A 15712-nucleotide genomic window follows, 5' to 3' on the forward strand; every position below is an offset into this window, starting at 1 on the left:
GCAATGAAAAATGAGATGTCATGTAATAAATTCTATCACTGTAAGGAACAAATTGCTTTTATTGTTTCATGACAATTGGTTAAGTATTAAAAAAATTATAAACAATTTTCAATAGGGAGTTAATTTCCGCCTACCCGCTATATATTTGTATGAAGTGAATTCACCAAGATTGTTGTAAATGTTTCTATTTCTTATTAATGAAAGTTTTATAGAATTGTATCTTGCAACTTTAAATTCAGTTTATTAAAAGAGAAATTAATATTTTTTTTTTATATTTATTTTATTCTTAGTTAATGTTTGCTATAAAAGCTTTAGGATATTTTTCATCATTAGAGAAAATAAAAATGAAATTTAAACATAATACATTTAAATATTACCATTATTATACTATTTAATAGGATAAACCATGCTAAAATTGTTGAGTACAAATCTGCTCAAGCATTGGTCCTTCCTTATAGTTTGATCTAAAAGTGGTCCCAGACCTCTCTCACTTAGGTTTTAAGAAAAATGACATAAAACAAAAAACATTTTGTTGGAAAATACATTTTTAGGTTCAGAATAAAATAACTTTGTTACATTACCATTAAACAAATAAAAATTTCTAGTTAACTTCATAGAGAATTTAATTCTGAGAAAATTGATGTAAATAAGCGTATTAAAATTTAACACAAATTTGAGAAGTTCAACTTTAATTAGATGCAAAACACACAAGTTGGAATGGAAAAGTAGATTTTAAACAGAACACTGTTTGAACAACATAATGTACATGAGAACAAATAGAAAACTTATCAATATTAGAAAAAAATTAAAAAATAGAATTAAAAAAATAAAAATCACTTACTTCTTGGTTTTTTAAAAAAATTATTAAATATTATTTAATATAAATGGTTACTTGATAAAGCTGCAAAAAAATTTGTTTAGATAACTTTCTTGGTATTCATGCTAATCCATTTTTATTTACTTTACCATAAATTAACATGTTTGTGGCATCACTCATTGTGAGTGACTGAACAATAAAAGCACAAACACCACTCAATTGGATATTCAAATGATAAACACTAAACTTAATTGTTGTTCAGCTGTTATTGCCAACTTACGAAAAAATAAAAATTTTTAATATGTCTTAAAAAGGATCTCTTTCAAATTTATTTTTATAATTTCTGGCACTTGTATGTAAATTGTTCTATTTAAAATCCTGTTACTTTTCCGATCCAGTTTGTGTGTGTTTTGTTTCTAATTAAAGTTGAATTTTACAAATTTGTGTTTAACTTTAAGATATTACTTGCATCAATCTTCTCAGAATTAAATTCTCTACAAAGGTAAGTAAAAATTATTGTTTTACTAGTAAATTAAGAAAGTTTTATCCCAGACTGAAAAAAGTGTATTTTCCGACAAAACCTTTTCATGTTTTACCCTGTTTTTCACAGAGGTCTAGGACCACCTTTATTCAATTTCTTAAATAAAAAACCATAAGGAAGCACCAATTTGTACCTCAAGAATTTTAGTTCAGTTAATTTCACAGAGGGGGCTGAAAGCAGGACTAAATGTTTCACAATCCAAAACTTGCTAAGCCAGTTTTCTGACCTACGTTTGTATGAACTTTTTTCTTATTTTTGGCTGTAGGATCATCTCTTGAGAGATTGCTGTGCAATTTAGAATCATTCTGTATATATAAAAAATTATTTTTATCAGGGTTTTATTTTCTTGTTAGATTTATATAGGTTTATTGTATTACCTTGTCAAATTTCAAATGCCACGAACTTTTGAAATATATTTTGCGTAATGAGAATTTAAGTTTCCATATCTCTATATTCTTAGATGTTATTCAAAATGTTTATGGTTAACTATATTCATTCTGTTATCAAAATTTGTAATAGTTTTTTGTACTACAAGCAGTTTTTAAAAATTACTTTTGAGTGAATTTTCTTTATTTATAATATTTGTGCGAATATAACATGTGGTAGCTGTACTAGACAAAAACCAGTTTAGTTTCAGAAAGCATAGGTACAAAACAGTATTCTTATCCTCAGATTACTTTTACAAGGCAGTTTTAAAAAGAGTAAAGCCAACTACATGATATTTGTAAATGTGAAGAAAGAATTTGATAGTCTTGAATGGAATGAATGTTTCAATTTTTTCATCACTCCGTGTGACTTTTTTCTATTTCCAAGAGTCAAAATGGCGGTCAAGGGACACCATTTTCAAACAACACAAAATGTCCAAAAAGCTGTGACGAGGGACACAAACACATGTTCACTTATTACAGCACAACTCACGACTGAGCAGTTGCATCAATGTGCCACTTGCATCAATGATGCCTTCGCAAGCTGCAGGGTTGCCACATCTTGCAAAGAAAAATCAGTCTCATTACTTTATTATCGCACCTCGTAGATGTTTAGAAAAAATAAAAAAAATAAAATTGTGACTTATGAAGCAATTTAATTTCTTATTTGAAAAACCATTATATTATCATTCAGTTGATTTTTTTTAAATTTGTGGTTCACATCCGGAAAAAACCATTTGTTTTTTTCTATAGCTGTTTTATTGGTTTTTGATGGCTATTTTAATTAAACTAACCAGTAGATGTCAGGAAGAATGAGTAGGCATGCATTCCAAAGCTGCATTGATATTTTTTATATTCATCAGCATATAATTGGAAACGTTTGCGGTAGCTTGTATTTCATATTAAGTAATCTATAGCTAGATATTGTTTTGATAACAGTAGACCTAGCATGTGAAAATTGTAGTAGAAATTACTGAATGAAAATACCTTTTAGAGGGAAAAGTAAATTAGAAACTATTTTTTTTTTTTTTTCATTATAATTAACTTTTTTCTGAACTTTGTTATTGTATTTTTATTCTTTTCTGATTTAACAGAGACTTATTGAAGAATTCCAAAATCAGAGCACAACATTACAAGAAATGGAACATCAAATACGTCATTATAAACATGCTGGTAAAATGGAAGCTGCCGCCAGGTTAAATGAGCAAATGGTATTATTGCAGGTAAAATGTTTTAATTATTTTAGTTGAATTTATTTTATCAAAAATATATTTTGTATAGTTAAAATACTTTCTTTTTGTTATATAAATATAAAATCTGTATTTTTAATTAATTTTTACTGGCATTGAATTATACAGAGTGATTTTTTAGTCCTGTTACCCAATTTTAAATGTAATTTAAGAAAGGAAAATTTAGGTGGAATAAAAAAATTTATTTGTTACTTACAAAAGAGATTTAATAAAAAGCTATTACATAATTGTTAAAGACGCTGTTATCCCTTAGGTATCTAAATCTTTTAAGTCTAAGTTCATTTTGACTCTAAGTTCATCATTCATCAATAGTGTGACGATTGTTTTTGAATGCCTCAGACTTAATATAGCCCCACAAAAAGTAGTCAGAAGATGTGAGGTCTGGGGATCTTGGAGGCCATAAGTCCTTTCTTATTATTCGATCATCAAAGAACTCTTACAGAAAATCCATGATTTCTCGAGACGTGTGGCATACAGCCTTGCTGAAACCAGCAATAGCGTTCTTGAGATTCCAGGAGGGATACAAATTGGTACACAATATTCCTGTATACTTCACCATTTACTGTCTATTCGAAGAACGTGGGTTCAACTATACGATGATGAGATATCGCATACCACACACCAATTTTTTCAGGATGCAAAGATTTGTCTTGTAAAGCGTTAGGATTTTCAACCGCCCAAATTCAACAGTTTTGACTGTTCACATAACCATCGAGATGGATCCAAGCTTCGTCACTAAAGAACACTGTGTTTAAAAATTTGATTCTGTTATCATTTACGAGAGACCTAAACCAACGGCAATATTGCAATCGCTTGTTTAAATCTGGAGGCTGAAGCTCTTGGACTAATCGTACACGATACGGATACAATTTCAATTTTTTAGCAGCTTTCTGAACACGCGAATAGGACAAACCAACTTGCGTGGAAAGGTTTCGTAAACGTTTCCGTGGAGAATTGAGCAATCTTGTTTTCACATTCTCTAAAACATTATCTGTCAAGCGAGTCGGTCGACCACTACGTTTTCTGTCGCAAACACTACCTGTCTCTCAAAATTGGTTTGCTAGCCTAGAAATTGGCATTTCTTCTGGTGGAGAAACACCAACAAAATTAATTTGAAATGATTCTTTTACACTCGTGTACAATTTTGTAGCGAAATATTGTTCAAGAATGAAAACACGTTCTATGGTAAGACATTTTGTTCGTAACACGACTGGAAACAGCACAAAATTTTTACACAGCTCAAGGAGAATCAACTCACACTGCCGTATCTATACCGGTTGAGTAGCGGTACCCACTTCGTGTCACAAAACAAAATTTCCCTTTCTTAGAAAAAAAATTACCGGACATTAACAATTGTGTAACAGGACAAAAAAAACCAGTTAAGTTATTATTACAATATAACAATATAATAAAATAGAAAATAACAATATAATTAAATAGAAAAGCCGATAAAAATGAACAAGACCTCTTCCATATCACAGATTAAGTTAACGACCTTGCCGGTTACTATGAAAACAGTATATCTGAATAGGAAAGCCAATGTACATTAGCCAATGTACTTGTCCTCATCTGTATGTCAGATTCCAGTTAATGTTTAACGCTCTCGCAGTTTACTACGGTAACCATATAACCAGAATAATAAAACCACTAAAAACTAAACCAATGCACAAGGAATGAATATTCCTTCTTCCATATCTCTGATTAATTTATCATTTAATGCCCTTGGAGGGTACTACGGTAACAATATAATCTGAACAGAAAAGCCACTAAAAATTAGACCAATGAAGAAGACTTCATTGGTATCTTTGACCTGGTATCTTTTATTGGTATCTTTCATTGACCTCTTCCGTATCTCAGTTTCCAGTTATCATTTAACGCCCCTGCAAATTACTACAGTAACAATATATCCTGAATAGGAAAGCTGATAAAAATTAAACCAATGAACAACATTTGTTCTCTTCCGTATCTCAGATTACGGTTATCATTTAATGCCATCGCAGGGTACTACGGTAACAGTATAATGTGAATAGAATTAGACCAATGAACAAGACTTTTCCTCTTCCGTATGTCAAATTCTGATTATCATTTAACGACCTTGCCGGTTACTACGGTAACAATATTATCAGAATACAAAAACCAATAAAATTTAAACCAATGAACAAGACATTCCGTCTTCCGTATCTCAGATTAAGCCCTCGTAGATGTTTACAATATAGAAAAGCTGTTAAAAATTCCATATCTCAGATCACACTTTCCGTATCTCAGATTACACTTAACATTAGACCAATGAACAAGACCTCAATAAAATTTAAACCAATGAACAAGACATTCCTTCTTCCGTATCTCTTATTACAGAAATCATTTAACACCCTGGTCGGTTACTACGGTAACAATATAACCTGTAAAAATTAAACCAATGAACAAGACGTTTTCTTCCGTATCTCAGATTAAACAATCTGCAGATTAAACGCCCTTGCAGGGTACTATGGTAACAATATATAATCTGAATAGAGAAGCTGATAAAATTTGGACAAGACTTTTCCACTTGCGTATCAGATTGCAGTTTTCATTTAATGACCTTGCCGGTTACTATGGTAACAATATTATCAGAATACAAAAAACAATATAACCTGAATAGGAGAGCCGATAAAAATTAAACCAATGTACAAGACATTCCTTCTTCCATGTCTCTGATTACAGAAATCATTTAATGCCCTCACTGGTTATCAATATAACCTGAATAGAAAAACCAATAAAATTTAAACCAATGAACAAGACTCATCCATATCTCTTATAGCTGTCATTTAATGCTCTCACAGGTTACTACGGTAACAATATAATCAGAATAGATAAGTCAATGACATAAGAGATAACCAATGATTACAGTTATTTATTACAGTTATTTAACACCCTTGCCTGTTACTATAGTGTAGCAAACCAATAAAACTGAACTCTGAACTCAATTAGTTCAGTTTTCCTCTTCTGATTACAGTTATCACAGTTATTACAGTTAATGACCTTACCGGTTACTATGGTAACAATATTATCAGAATACAAAAACCAATCAAATTTAAACCAATGATACTTTCCCTCTTCTGTATCTCAGAAGTATTATTTAACGCCCTCACAGATTATATTATATGTTAACAATATAATCTGAATAGGAAAGCCGATAGAAATTAATGAACAACTCTCTTCCTCTTCCGTATCTCAGATTAAAAAATTATTTAACGCCCATGCAGGTTACTACGGTAACAATACACCGTATTTATTCGCGTGTCCACTGCTTTGGAATAAGAACTGCACCTCGATTTTCCTGATTGAAAATCTAAAAAAAAAAATTGAGTATATTCCGGTATTTGAATGTTCAAAATATATGAAAAAAATTACGTAAATATGAAAATATGCAGAATGTAAAGGATTTTATTCGTTCATTTAAATTACAATATTAATAATTAATTACTGTAGGTACTAGTTTAGTTCAGAATCAGTAGGCCAGTAAAACGGCCAGAAAGTATCATGTTGAAAAGGATCATTTCAATACACTTTTTAATACTCCCATAGTTATGGGATTTAAAATGGTAGTTTCCACGTCACTCTGCCAATGGTGATCGTCTTCACTACCATCAACGCATTTTTAAAAATTTTTCCTTACTAATTCCATGGAAATACCTTTCCAAGCATCTTTTATCCAAACACAAATCTGGTTAAAATGTGGGAGTTTGATTCTTCCTTTAGGCATGAGAAAGAAATTTCATTGGCCATCCATTTGTACAGTTTTTAATGCAGATTTGAACGGTTTATTAATGCAGACATGGCAATAGAGATGTCAATCCGCCTGGAATTATTACTTGGTCTGTCTTTTTAAAATTTCTTTCACTTTATCAGTCGTATGCCCCATCCATTACCAGCATACCGGTATTTTAATACTGGTATCAGCACACCTGATTTAAACTTAAGGTTTCGTCCATCCAACCTGATACCTGTGCTCTGTTTACCTAAAGTAAATGAAAGTAAATGAAAAACTGAGCGTTATAGAATACGCAGGAAAGGCACTGGTAATAAAAGGCCTTTTCCTGGCTAAAGGCTGGCTAAACGCACCCTTATTTTTCCTCTCCAATTCCAAGAAAAAAAGTGCGGGGGGTACTTGAATAAATACGGTATGTTTTATTAGATAGAACCTTTATTAGTTATTAGTTATTCATAACCTTTTATTAGTTATTCATAACCTTTTGTTATGAATAAAATTATACATCATTTGAAAATTTGATAAAACATTCACAGAACATTACAGAACTTCACAAAATTTAAGTTTCCCTGTTCCCCTTTCCTTTCCCCATCATTTTTACCACATTCTCTTTTCCCAGTTCCCTCTTTCCTCCCCCACTTCTCTTTTTGTTATTCACTTTCACCCTTTCCCCTTTTCTAATTTTTTCCTACTTCCCTCTTCCAATTTTTCCTTTTCCACGCAAGTAAATCAGTCCAGTAGTTTTTTAGCCTATAGCGGACACACGCATCGGAAACACTGAAATTGAATCGTAAAATATTTTGTATAGCGTGTGTTGCTTTTACATCGAACACAGCACTGTTAAAAAAAAGCATGTTTTTACCTGTCACAGGTGTGACACCCACTATATAAATTATAGAACAGATGCAAAATTGCCAAATTTAAAAAATTTAATTTTCTTTAAGAAAAAAAATCTGATTTGGACACTATGACTTCTTTGCATGCCTATTAAATTACATTTACACATTTTTTAAAAATAGAAGTACCTTAAATTTTTCATTAATAACTTCTGAAATTTTTCTTATTTTTTTTTATTATTGAATTATTATTTGTAAATTTTTTTTACAATCAGAGGTTAATAATTAAATCAATATATTAAAAAAGTGAAAAAATAAAAGGAGATAAAGTCTGATTAGAACTTCCCCCTCTAAGATCCAAATATTTCATCATTAATTAAAATTTAATTTGTCTATAACTCTGGAACCAATGTAAGTAAGTACAGTAAGTACCACTTACTGTTGAAAAACTCTCAATTACTGCAGTTAAGAAAAAGTTTAAAATCCAAAAAAATTGGGTGGTGGGGTTTTTTGGACACTTTTGGTTCACACTGCTTCCTTTACTTTGTACGAGGAAGTAAAAATCAACCAGCAATCTTGTTATTCAGAATTTTTTTAAATTTGTTATCCTAATACATGTTTTCCCCAATCAGATAATTAATTCCTCACTACAAAGTAATATTAATTTTTTGGGGATTTTTGGTAGCTCATACCCCCATATCGGTAGATTAATTGAAAAATTAATATAGCAAGATTTAAAATATGTCATGTCAAGACCTTTAATCAGATGTGCCTTAAGATGCCCTATTATTTAGTTGTTTCTGTTAGCATGATGGGCATCACATGATAGTCAGACAACAGTCTAAATTTATTGGGAAGCTCACTATTGGCAGTTCATATTTTTTTGGGGTCAGAAGAAATAATTAAAATGATTATTGTTTTAACTGATAAAACCTCACAAAATTTTATCAGTTTCATTAATTTATATAATGGCTTTTAAAATGATGAATTTTTAGGGTTTTAGGGTGTAATAATCATTTCACTAATCTTGGGGATAAAATCTTGTTTAGAATAGTTTTACCAAACTTCCTTTTATGAATTTGCACCAAATTTTGCAGGTAAAAAATCTTAATAAGTTGTCTGAACTGATTTTTGAAAAGAATGTGTTTTTTTAATTTTAACCAAAATTTTTTGTAGCTTGTACAGAAAACAACTTACAACTCTTTCACAAAAAGTTTTTAAAGAAATACTTAACAATGCTTTTTTGCTCTTTAAGTATTTCCCCTATTGTTCATTCATGTTTGGTTTTATTGCAGAAAAAATTTACTGATGTTGCTGAAAAATTTGAACAGTTTCGTTCTCCTACTGATCTTGAACCACGACTATCTAGAGCTCTAAGGGAATTAAGAGGTGTTGAAGAAGCTACTTGTTTATTAGAGTTAGCTTCTGATGATTCAGAAGGAATTCAGGGACAATTAAAACACTGCATGGTTTGTATATTTGTAATTTATGATTTACGTGGCATATTCATAAAGTAAGGGTCATCAGCTTATATTTAAATATTAGAAGGTCCATCTGGACAAAGTTTCACGCATGCAGGACCATTTATCGGCTATGCAGCCGCTGCAGTTTGAGTTGTTTGCCTACCAGTAAATGCAGATCGCAATGTCTGCGACAATCTTTTCTCTTGTCAGTCATGAAGTGTGTGATTCAATTTTTGTGTGCTGAAATTGAAAAAAATCTTCTGCTACTGAAATTCATCGGGAGTTGTGCCTAGTGTATGTACCTACAGTAATGAGTAAAGGAAAGGTTAGACAATGGTGTCAAAATTTCAAAAATGGTCGCACAAATGTGCATAACGAAGAGTGCACTGGCAAGCCCAGTATTCAAATCGACAAAATTGTTGAACAAGTAAACTGAAAACTGCGATGTGATCAGTAATTGACGATTAGTGCTCTGGCTGATGAATTTCCGAATGTTGGATACACCTCTATTTACATGATTGTCACAAAAAAGCTTGGATATCACAAATTGTGTGCAGAGTGGATATCGAAAATGCTCACTGACCAACACAAAGAGCAAAGAATGTGCAATGGACGAGCATTTTTGGACCGCTATTGACAAGATGAAGATGATTTATTTTCCCACAGTGTTACAAGCGACGAGACATGCATATCCTACACCAATGCAGAATCGAAACAACAGTCAATGCAGCGGCACCATTCAAGTTTCCCCAAACCGAAAAAGTTTAAGCAAGCTCCATTCTCGAGTTGAAAAATGTTGGCTACCATTTTTTGGGACAAAAAGGGCATCATTTTGGTTGATTTCATGGAACATGGATAAACAATTACAGCTGACATGTACTGTGAAATGCTCACCAAACTGTGACGTGTGATCCAAAATTGTCAACATAGGAAACTGTTGTTCAGTGTAATCTTTCACAACGCACATCCTCACACTGCTGCCTTAACCAAGAAGATGATTAAAGATTTTTGTTGGGAACTTTTTGACCACCTATACATAGTCCCGACCTTGCACCTAGCGACTTCTTCCTCTTCTTGCATTTGAAAAAGTGGCTTGGTGGACAATGGTTTGAAAACTATGAGGAACTCAAGATTGCCGTTGTCAGCTGGTTCAATTCCCAGGCGGTGAACTTCTACACAGAGGGGTTAAAGAAACTGGTGCAGCATTACAAAAAGTGCTTAGAATTGAATGGCAATTATGTGGAAAAGTAAAATAGATATGTAATAAACTAAAACTGTAAGTAAAATCCTTTTCTCTAACTTAATTTTTTTTAATGATTTAATGGCCCTTACTTCATGAATATGCATCGTATATTATTTTTTAAATTAATATTTTTTTTCTTATTTAATGTTTTTTGTTGACTTTGAATTTATATTTATTTATCTTAAATTAATATTTATCTAATTGTTTGTGGCTATTTAATAACTTAATACTTATTGTATTATGTTTTTCCTTTAAATTATTTATTTTATTTTATTTTTTTCTAATTAGAATCTCTGTAACATTACAGTAATAAAAATAAATTGAAATAATAATTAGAAAAACTGTAATGTTACAGAGATTCTATCAGACCTTGAGTGATATCAAATCTGAAGTTGAGAGTGTCATCAAAACTGGAAGAAAGATGGTTGAGGAAGGTAATGTCTCTGATCCAGTACAATATACAGCACGCCTTGATTCCTTAAAACAACTTTATAATAAGGTAAGGTGTTTCTAATTTTTAGATTAACATTTTTGTTTTTAAAATGTCATATTTGTATATACTAGCACATATATTTTTCTGCACTTTGAATTAGTTTTTTTTTTTATTTTTGAGATAATTAATTTATAATTTTTGATCATTGATCAAAGTTCTTTAAAAAAAAAACCAGACTTTTTTAAGATGCATTTATTTGCATATATGTCTATGAATTAATCAGGTCTTCAGAGTTCACCCTTTACTTTTATACTCTGCTTTTTTCAACTGTCAACTTGATTATAAATCCCTTTCATCAAATAATACATCCTATTGTCCTAGTTTATCAAATGAAAATTTTCACGTTTCATTGTTAACCTCATCCTCAAAAGTATATAAAGAAGTCTACAAAAGTTAAATAAGGTGAATAGAGAGTCAAAAAGATTCTGTGGAAGAAATTATGAATGTATGACAAGTACATATTGTGATCTTGCATCTGTGATTCCACTAGCCCCTCCAGCATCTCAATATTATTTGATAAAAAAGTCTTTATTGTGGGAGGAATCCAACACGAACAATGCCTTCAAAAAATATCATCATATCAAGAAATGCATTTCTGCAACTTCAACAACTTTTTTATATACATTTAAATATATCCTTCCTTATCATAGCAATTTTTTTTTTGTGTATTTACCTAAATGTCTTCTCCTCCTGTTTGAAATAAAATTTCAACAAATATGCTACTCCTCAAAAATATATATTTTTTTTCACTCAAAAGTTTCATGAACACCAAATGTTATTTTACTTAAACAGATGTTTGTACTAAGAAGCTGTAAAGTCACAAAACAAATGAAAACCAAAGAAAAAAATGACATATAGCAAACAACATATTATTTAAAGAAAGATAGATTAATGCTAAAGAAGGTTGATAAACAGCACTATTATTGCAGTATCAAGTCACATTAATTCACTGTTAAAATATCTGAAATTTATAATAATACAGAATTTGAAGCAACTGAAATGTTTAGCTTCTTGGAGTTGTAAATTACAATCATAATTTTTTTAAATTTATGTATTATATTCCGATATATATTTAATGTCAAAGTTCAGTATCTATTCTTGTTTAATTCTTCAAATTTAACTCATTTTCCTGATTTACTTTTTTCTTGTAGTTGGGATTTCAGATTACCGAATCAAAAGGTAATTTGGAAAGAGCTTTAGACTTGTCACGTAAACTACAAGAAGATATACCAGCTTTGATAATTTGGGCAGAATCTGTTGAAGGGGAACTTGAACAGATTGAAGCTACACCTCCTTCTGATAGAGATCTTCAGGCAGAAATACATTTTGTGGAAGTAAGATTTAAGCATTATTATATTATTAAAATTATTTTAATTTTTAAGTAATGTAGTTATTACCAAATTTTACAATTTTTTTATATAAATTAAATTCAAGATGATTTTTTAGTTTGCGTGCTGTGAAATTTCTGACATGTGCATTTATCAGTTATTTTGGTAATTGATTTATCATTATTCGATGGTAATTGAATAAACCAAACAAATTTTGAAATTTTCTAAAAAATTGATATAATTTAAGTTCTAGCCAGTATAAAGTACTTTGTTTTAAAAGATTTAACCCCAAAAAATATACAAAAAGAGTGAGATTTCACTTTAAAAGATTCTTCATCTTTCTTTTTGATGGTAAAAAAAGTGGGCTGCTGAATTTGAATATGGTTACATCCTATGTCATATGAAATGAACACCAGCTGAAGGTATGATAGCTTACTGACATTGCAAACATCTCGATAGACTGTGCCAACTACATTTTACTCAATATTTTAGTTATGAAAAAGCTTTTCACTCATGGATGCTGTGTTTATTAAGGTTGAGCAAAAACACATTCAGCTGAACTATTTGAGGACATTTAAACTTTTTTAAAATGATTCTGCTGAGTTTCTAAAAATGTCTAAAAATAAATAAGGAATTCTGAAAAACTTTGGAATTCTCGTGACAAAAATGTGTTTTCTTTTGTCAGGCTGAGAACCTTCTGAACAGCCTTCATATGTATGCAAATTTTTTAAAAAAATTACGTTTGTGGAGCTTGATTTCCTGTAATTGCAATAATTTTTTCCATTCAATAGTTTTATATATATTCATGAAAAGTTTTTATTCACAGTTTCAGGGAATAAGGAGATATAACTGTTTCACATTGACATTCTCCCGTATAAATTCCTGTGGATTATTGTGAATGATTACCATTTTACATATACTTTTGTAATCTATGTAAAATACTAATTTTTTTAGGAAACCTTAGAAGAATGCTGTAGTAAATGGGAAGAAGTAAAAGATAGGGTTAAAACCAATTATAGAGAATTTGCAGGACTTTGTGATCCAGTCTACTTAGAAGTATTGAAAGATAGAGTAAATGGTTGCTTAAGGAGGTGGGAAAGAATTCATGATCGATTAAAGACTACTCAAGCACAATTACAGGTACTTCATCATATTTTATTTATTTATTAACTAATATTCTCATTTTTTTTTTTAATTTTCTACTTGATTTAACTGATATATAATATTTTTGTAAGTATTAATTTTTAATTTGATGTAGAAAAAAATCATCTTGTACTTTTATTTATACAATTATAGAATATATTCTATTTTAAAAGCTAGAAACTTTATTTTTGTCTTAACACATATCTCAGGTTTATATATCACAATCAAATTCTCAAATTTTTACCTTTTAAAGCAATCTTATTTTAATTAAAATTATATCAAAATTCTTAGATGATTACTAAAGAACAAATTCATTCTTTGTGTGATAATGATAGTGTTAAAGTTTTGTTGAACGTTTATGCAGGATTACTACGATGCTCAAGAACAAGCTTTAAAAATAAGCCTATTATTACTCATAAGTTTAAAAAGCGTAAACACTTAGCGTTCATTAGTTCTATGTTTAGTCTCTGAAGAATTGTTAACACTAGTACAGTGGAAGAAATAGTGTTCCATGACAGGACATCATAGTTATTTGAGTTTTCTAAACTTTGACGAGTAATAAAATTTAAATAATCTATACATCTTCCTTTAGTTTATTTGGGAATAAGTTCTTTGTGATTGAAAACATTGCGATAAATAATTGTTTAGTTGTTTTGTAACCTTGAATCTGGCTGGAATGCTTAAGATGGGTGTTGTAAAAAATACAGTATAAAGTTTTGTATTAAAAGTTTTCTTTTGTTAGTTTGGTATTTATTGATGCTTACTATTCTTTTTATATGGTACGATTTAACACAATAAAAATTCTGTCAATTTAACTTTGACTTAAAACTAATGAATCTCAAATAAAATGAAAGAGTAACTCTTTTTTTAAGAGTAATTTTTCCCTTCAGATGTTCAATGTGAGCATCTTTCATCACATGGCATACATTCAACTGATAGAAAGTTCGTCCCATACTTAAACCAGCATATCTGGAGTAATGGATTACATTATTTATATTAACTTTACATTAAGATGAGATGCTGATCATCGCAACACTATATGATCAAGACAGTCCTTTTCATGCTGCATTATTTTGATTTTGAAGTCAGCACACACAGCGTAATCAGTAGGCTCTTAAAACCTGCAACAGCTGTAAACAATATGGACGTATTGCAACTGACCTTAACAGATTTTTTTTAGGGCTATGATGTATAGATTCCCTGACTCGTGCAACATTTTCTTCAGAACCTCAATCATCCCTCACTCTTTACACAAACATTCGATCATTTCAAACTAATTTTGCCATTGATAAAGGTTATTGTCTCTTGGAGGATCACAGTTAAACTTTCTATAGAATACATGTTGAATTAAAACATTTTTACACAATTATTTAAAACAATTAAACATGTTGAATTAAATCGGAATGTATAACTACAGATTCCAATTTAACAAAACTGCAAAACACAGAAGGGGAAAACACAGAAGGCTTTCTATTTAGAAGTTGCCGTCTTTGTTAGTTGTTCTGTTCTGTCAAGCAGAAAGGAACACAAGGATAACTAGAGTTTATTATCTACCTACTAACTGCAGAGCCCTGACAAATGTCCCTTGCTGCTGTGTCTTTCGTTTATCGGGCAGGTCATTATTTATTTAGTGGTGTTTATAGGTTTTTGTATTTTATTTATGGACAGAGCAAGCGGAAAGTTAGGGAATCACATCCATGCGTACTCTAAAACAGCCAAAAGATTATGAATTTGAAATTCCGATATATTTTTTATACATTCAGTATATTGGAAACCCGTAGGACTATATTTTTTAAATTCTTTATAATTGAAGTGCGATTTTGTTTTATGATAACATTTTAGCAATTATGTAGATCCATTATTAGTCAGAGAGCTTTTGGTCTTGTTTTTTTATGACTTCTGCAGAAAATGTTTGTTGAAGAATTACTCTGTCTTCTTAGACAATCTGAAGTTATTTGTATTTTTTTTTTTTGTAATTATCATTCAATATTGATTTGGACCTAACAATATGATCTCATCCTAGTATTCATAGTATTTTCCTGTTAAAAATTTCAAGAAAATTAGATCAATTAGGATTAAAAATGATAATACATATTTTCACTTTCCAGAGAATTAAGATCATGCTTGGTAATAGTCTCTTTATATTATTACTCTTTCTCTGCATTTCTTATCTTACTTTTCTCAAGATTCAAGTTTCTCATTTTTGCACTTGTAACAAAGTGATTTTTCATTTGGTTATTGTTTCTTATATCTATATTTTAAATAAAACTGAAACTAAAATAAAATAAAATAAACGTTTAAAAAAATTTAAAGTTATAAATACTCAATTTATAATGGTTATCCACATGTTTGAATGAATTTGTTTTTTTTTTTGTATTATAATACTTATGTTGTGTTTGAATTTATTTTAAAGTATATCATGTTT

General features: G+C 30.1%; 1 protein-coding gene across 3 annotated transcripts in view; it reads left to right on the forward strand.

The window, feature by feature from the left end:
* The window catches only part of Dys (Dystrophin), a 1915508-nt gene that overhangs the window by 252791 nt on the left and 1647005 nt on the right, over nt 1–15712 (forward strand). For all 3 annotated transcript variants that reach the window (XM_075370745.1, XM_075370746.1, XM_075370747.1), the window contains exons 27-31: nt 2878–3006; nt 8913–9086; nt 10679–10822; nt 11968–12150; nt 13099–13284. In XM_075370745.1, coding sequence (XP_075226860.1) covers nt 2878–3006; nt 8913–9086; nt 10679–10822; nt 11968–12150; nt 13099–13284 — 816 coding nt within the window. The remainder of the gene's footprint in view (nt 1–2877; nt 3007–8912; nt 9087–10678; nt 10823–11967; nt 12151–13098; nt 13285–15712) is intronic.

This window comes from Lycorma delicatula, chromosome 7 (genome assembly GCF_047948215.1).
Source record: "Lycorma delicatula isolate Av1 chromosome 7, ASM4794821v1, whole genome shotgun sequence".
Lineage (NCBI taxonomy): Eukaryota > Metazoa > Arthropoda > Insecta > Hemiptera > Fulgoridae > Lycorma > Lycorma delicatula.